We start from the raw sequence: 6013 nt of genomic DNA on the forward strand, positions 1-6013 counted from the left end.
AATTACTGCGAGAGAGCGGGGCCGCGCTCGCCGCGGCGCTCTGCAGCCAGACGGCCCCGCCGTGCCCGCCCGCTGTGGACTTCAACGCCGTTGCGGCTTCTTTTACCTCAGCGCTGCGCCGGTGCCGCCATTTCGGGGGCGGGGGACGCGCAGAGGGGCGGGGCGGTCCCTTTAAGCCCCGCCCCTGGGCGCCCGCCCCCGCCGCGCTGCGCCGTGCCGGGAAGATGGCGGTTGCCGGCAGGGCCTGGCGGGCCGCCGCGCTGCTGCCGCCCTGGCGGCTGCGGGCCCCGCGCCGAGACTACGGCGCTGTCGCGGCGGCAGCAGCAGCAGCAGCGGCAGCAGGAGGTGGCGGTGGGGGCCGCCTGCTGCTGGGCGCTGCCTTCGCGCTGGGCGGCGGCGCCGGCCTCTACCTGGCGGCGCGGCACCGCCTGCGGGAACACTCGGCCGCTGAGGTAACGCGCCGCCGGGCCCCGCTCGCCGCCTGAGGCGGCTCCCCCCCCGCCCGCGGGCTGCGCTCTCCTTCCCTCCCGGCTGCTCCCTGCGGCTCCTGCCGTTTCCATCCCCGCCTGCTTCCCCGGGCGCCTGCCCTTCCCTCGCCCCCCACCCCTGGCGAGGCCCGGGCCCGGCCGCGGCGCCGAGCCCCTGGAGACAGAGCTTCAGGGAGGGCGGGGAGCGGTTTCTTCCGGCTCTGCGGACCAAGCGGCTGCTTTTGCTCCGGTTTCAGTGAGGAAACCGCGTAAAATTGTGTAAAGGAGGCCCCGGCAGCACTCCCTTTGAGGGGCTGTAAGGAATGCCTGTCAGAAAGCGAGAGCTTGCTGGGGATGTGAAGCAGCATTGTCTGTTGTTGCTTTTTCCCAGCACCCACGGAGGGTTGTGTAACCCAATAAATTGCAAATGAGAAGCAAAGTGAGATGGCTGCGTTTGTTTTATAATGTATGACTAATGATTGGCATGGCCTGTCAGATCGCTGAAGTATAGCAGTGTTGGAAAACATCCCTCACCTACTTGATGCCCCGCTCTCTGTGATGCCCTGAGTTCTCCCTGCCTTGTCTTAGTTGTGCTCAGGTTGGTTTATCCTGGGAATCTGAACTTGGGCAGACACGTGCCTAAAATCAACAGCAAACTCTCTGCTCTCCCCACCCTGTGGCCTCAACAGAGGTTATTGGGGGGGGGGGGGGGAAATTGGATTTAAGAGGCTATTTTGGTTTTCATTTAAGGATGATTAAAATATGGTTGTGTTTTTCTTTAGTTTCAGAATTGTGTATAGAGGGATAAGCTGTCTAGATTTAACTTATTTTTTCTGGCTCTGAGTAGGAGTTTCCAGCAGATTAAATAGATGTTTAGAAAACCAGATATTTGGTCCCAGTGGAAGGTGAATGTTTATGATGCCATTTGAAGCATCTGTTAGTCAAGATATTGTGATGATCAGATGTTGAAACTGAATGTCAATGACTATGACTTCACGACAAAAGTAAGGGTGGAAGGAAGGTAATATTTATATTTTTAGTATAAAATGGAAGCTTCTGATCTCTTCCTTCCCCAGCTGCCTGCAGGGAGCCTGCAGCTCACTCTCTACCAGTATAAAACGTGTCCTTTCTGCAGCAAAGTCCGAGCTTTTCTTGATTATCATGGACTGCCCTATGAAATCGTGGAAGTGAACCCGATAATGAGGAAAGAGATCAAATTCTCTTCCTACAGAAAGGTGCCTATCCTGCTAGCTAATGCTGGAAGCCCTGTGGTAAGTCTTACTATGTTTCCCCACAAGCAGTGGTTTGGATGCTTTGTCTCTGTCACGTCTGTGTGGTTTATCACATGCAGTGTAATCTTTAGATCATCTTTTAGTGTCTCAAGAGCCTAAGATTTGTTTCTTGCTTCATGGTTTTATATGCCTTGGCCTTATTAGAGTTTTTTGCTGGCCTTTCTTACAAGGCATGTTGTTTGTGGAGTGACTAATGCAGTGATTTTCTAGCTTCTGTCAACCCTTATGCAGGACATATTGTTTGTACCAGTGGTAACAGAAACTGCTTATATCTTATGGGAAAAGGATGAGATCTCAAGAATACTGAAGATTCAAGTTGGCTTGTTTTTTTATGTTGGTGTTGCTTTCCTCCTTCGCTTACAAGAGCCTAAATCCAAAACCCACTAGTATTGGATGTGTACCTGACCCTCAGGCCCTCTGTTGTCAAAATGAAGGACAAATTTGAAGTGATACTCTAAAACAATCACAGAAGAAATCTGAATGTAGGGCTGCCTTTAGATGTGCAGGGACTCCTGTAGAAATGCATGGGGGGAAAAGGGACTGCAGTACTAACTTGGAGCCTCAGCATGCAGGGGAAAAGGTTTTGAAGAATTTCCTTTTCAATTTCACCAACTTTTAAAATAAGTTTGTTTTAATTCTGTTTTTCAGCAATTGAATGACTCTTCAGTGATCATCAGTGCAATAAAGACCTATCTAATTTCCAAGTAAGAAAACGGGATGGTGGGAGAAGAGCTGAATGTGAATGGCCCTAGCAAAGTAGAGATTGAGAAGACTCTATCAGAGTCGGTCATAAGTACCTTGCTGACCTTGGTCTCTGAAGCTCTGGGTGTTTGGTCCAGCAGACCTGACCCTGGCTGTGATGGTGTGGATGGTGCATATATATGTTGTGATGTATGTGCAGTAAAGAAAAGCTTTTACCTTTCAGAACTACTCTTTTTTCACCTGTGAGATTGTCTTTGCACAAAACCTACTTAAGCATGGAGTAGTGTTAGGCCTGGAACTAAGCTTACATTTAGCCAGTTATAATATCTAGAATGAAATAAAATTGCTGTACTTGTGGCCTGTCCTTTACATCCGTGCCACAAAGCACTTGAGAATCGTAGGTAGTTTTATGCCTGCAAAAATTTCTGTTCTGACACGAAGTTATATACACTAATAATAGTTACTTGCAAGTAGCTGTTCCAGTCTCTTTTCAAAACTTATTTCAAATAGAATTTGTGCACTTATTTTTAGAATAATACATTTTAAAGTGTGTATCTTTCAATCTGTCCTTTGCTCTTGCTCATTTTTGTGGCAGCCAGATCAGTGCTAACTGGGTTTCTGTCCACAGGAGGAATAGCTTAGAAGAGATCGTGTCCTTCTATCCTCCTATGAAAACTGTGACTGAGCAAGGCAAGGAGGTATTTGAGTATGGGAATAAATACTGGCTTATGCTGGATGAGAAGGAGACAAAGCGAATCTATCCTGTCAAAGAAGTGAGAGTGTAAGTGCTCTTAAGTTTCTGGGCTCTCCAAGTAGGGTCACAGCCTCCTCCATATGTACTCAGGGATGATGTAGATACAAAATCCCGCTGGTGCTGACAAATCTTGTCACACCCCCATTAGTGTTTAAAACCTCAGTAGTTAGAGTGGTTTTGCTGCGTTTCTTGCATAATTTGACACAATGCTGTTAGACAGCCTAGTTCCCACCATCATGGTGATGCTAGCCTTCAGTTGTCTTCAGTTTCCTTCTTGACCTTCCCTTTATGTCACAGGGGAATGCTATGGAGTGCTGGTTTCCCTTTCTGCTTTAGTTCTCGTACTGGGAGGAGAAGCTAGTACTCTATCTTAGTCTTAATTTTAGTTTGAGATTGGAGGAGCCTTGGCAAAGATAGTGATCCTGAGTGCATTTCAGAGAGGTCACCAGAGCACAAGGCTGGGCAGGAGTTTCTGGCACATTTGTCCTTGGCAGAACCTCTGGTTAATGCCACTGTGATTCTGCTTGCCTCCTGTGACCCTGCAATCTGTACCTCATTCACTGAAAAGTTTCTTTCTCTTGAACGCTTGCAGGGAAGAAATGAAGTGGAGAAAATGGGCAGACGATTGGCTTGTTCACCTCATCTCCCCCAACGTTTACCGTACCCCGAGAGAAGCCTTGGCATCTTTTGATTACATTGTCCGTGAGGGGAAGTTTGGCACCGTGGAAGGTTTCTTTGCCAAGTACATGGGGGCTTTTGCCATGTTCTTCATTAGCAAAAGGCTGAAGAAAAGGTTGGTACCACTGAACACCAAGTACACAAGAGGAATAGCGCCTTAACCTCCTTAGCTGTGAGCCTCCGATGTCAAGGGGCAGAACCTCAGTGGTTTAGACCAAACCGTTTAATCTGATGTGAGTAACAGCCATACTTAAAGCTTTAACTGGAGGTATTGAACCCCTCTACTCTAGTTTAATCACTAACTGCCCCCTTCACTCTCAAAAACCTCCCTAATTCCCAGGCAAAGACCAGCCCATAAGATTAGAAATGATAAAAGGTTAAAGAAAGAAACAAACTAGTGTCTTCAAACTAGTTCTTCTCTTTATCCAGACATCACCTTCAAGACAATGTCCGAGAAGACTTGTATGAAGCAGTTAATGAGTGGGTAAAAGCAGTTGGCAAACATCGACTGTTCATGGGTGGAAACCAGCCGAACCTTGCTGACTTGGTAAGGGGTTAATTCCTGCACTTATTGTTAGGTGTGTTACAAATCATCCAGTTGCTCATCTATGTGAAACGGTTCATACAAATATAGGCAGAGAAGGTCAGTTACATGAGATACATTGTCACTGTCCTTTGTGCAGTAATACAATTCCCACGTGAAGGGGACTTACATTTCCATTTTCCAGAGAAAAGTTTTCTAAGATGGAACCTGTGGTTCCCACCTGCAGGTGGGTGTTACTCATCATGTGGAAGCATGATAAAAGCAGGTTACAAGCCAGGACACTGCTCTGTCTCATGAATGCTGGTGAATAAAGCCTCACACCTGCACAGGTTTTATTAGACTCAGTGCTGCTGGGGTTTCCTTTGCAGGCAGCAGTGCAGAGTGGAGCAAGATTCATCCCCTGCACCAGCAGTTCTCCTTGGAATGCAAGTGAAGCATTTCACACCGGGGCTTCATGCAAAGATGGAGTTAACTTCTGCCCCATAACTGCACATAGATCCTGATCTGTCCTTACTGTTTCCTCATGGAAAAACATGCATATTCTTAACTACCTTTCTGCCATTCAGTCTTCCTTGCTAATCAGAGTGGTGGAGTAGATGGTAGGACAGGGAAAGAGCCTGACTGGCTAGGCTATTCAGACACTCATTGGTACCCTAAGCCGTTGTCCCTGCTGACTCTTTGTGTTGTTCTAATCTTTATCCTCTGGCACAGGCAGTGTATGGGGTCCTCCGAGTCATGGAAGGGCTGGAAGCCTTTGACGACATGATGGTTCACACCAAGATTCAGCCTTGGTACCAGCGCATGGAAGAAGTCATTCAAAAAGCTGAAGCTGCAGTCTGATGTCAGCTGCAGCTGCCTTCCTGAAGTACTTGCATGGTAAAAAACTTCAGAAGGAATGGCATTTGTTTTTTAAGAGTTGAATGGACTGACATGCAGGCACAGAGACTGTCCCATTTAGAATATCAAGTCTCAGTGAGCAGGAGGGATCCAGCTGGGTGTATGTTTGAACATGGTATTTAGAAGGACGGGGACAGGTAAAAGGAAGGGATCTTGGACGCTGCTGGAAAGGAGAAGCTCTGAACTGAAGAATGCAGCAAATAGGCTTCTTTTAGGTGAGAGCCATTCTCAGAGCGGGTTACTGTAAAAGCAAGACGCTCTTGGCTAGTAAACAGCCATATCAGATGGGGTGGGTCTGAGCAGCTTTTACTTCAGGCTGTCTTCCACTACTCATCCATGTCATCTGAAGTGTTTTCCTGACTGAGACACTGGATACTAGTCTTTAAATGACAATTTTTCCTGCAATAGGATCCTGTAAGCCCAGTGCTGAGGGAACTGGAGGAATCCACGGTGCTGGGAAAGGCATCCTTCCTATGACAGAAACAATGCTGCACTCGGCAGATTGTATGCTTTTACTCTTCCATGTAAACGGTTCTTTCAGTACTTGATTCTGTACGATCTGCAAGGATAAAGGCTTGCTTCTTTCTGTGCCCATTGTGAGATCTATGAATTCCTACCTTACCTGTTATGCTCGGAAAGCACGCCCCACGCAGAAATCACTAATGCAGAGCAGTTACTT

General features: G+C 47.6%; 1 protein-coding gene across 1 annotated transcript; it reads left to right on the top strand.

Moving 5' to 3' along the window:
• Positions 1 to 203: 203 nt before the first annotated feature.
• PTGES2 (prostaglandin E synthase 2) lies at positions 204 to 5924 on the top strand. Its single transcript, XM_029999374.2, has 7 exons — positions 204 to 452; positions 1544 to 1738; positions 2408 to 2463; positions 3090 to 3242; positions 3808 to 4008; positions 4323 to 4440; positions 5149 to 5924. The coding sequence occupies exons 1-7, from the start codon at positions 225 to 227 to the stop codon at positions 5275 to 5277; spliced, it is 1080 nt and encodes a 359-aa protein (XP_029855234.1). The 5' UTR covers positions 204 to 224; the 3' UTR covers positions 5278 to 5924.
• Positions 5925 to 6013: the final 89 nt, after the last annotated feature.

This window comes from Aquila chrysaetos, chromosome 24 (assembly GCF_900496995.4).
Source record: "Aquila chrysaetos chrysaetos chromosome 24, bAquChr1.4, whole genome shotgun sequence".
In the NCBI taxonomy this organism is placed as follows: Eukaryota; Metazoa; Chordata; class Aves; order Accipitriformes; family Accipitridae; genus Aquila; species Aquila chrysaetos.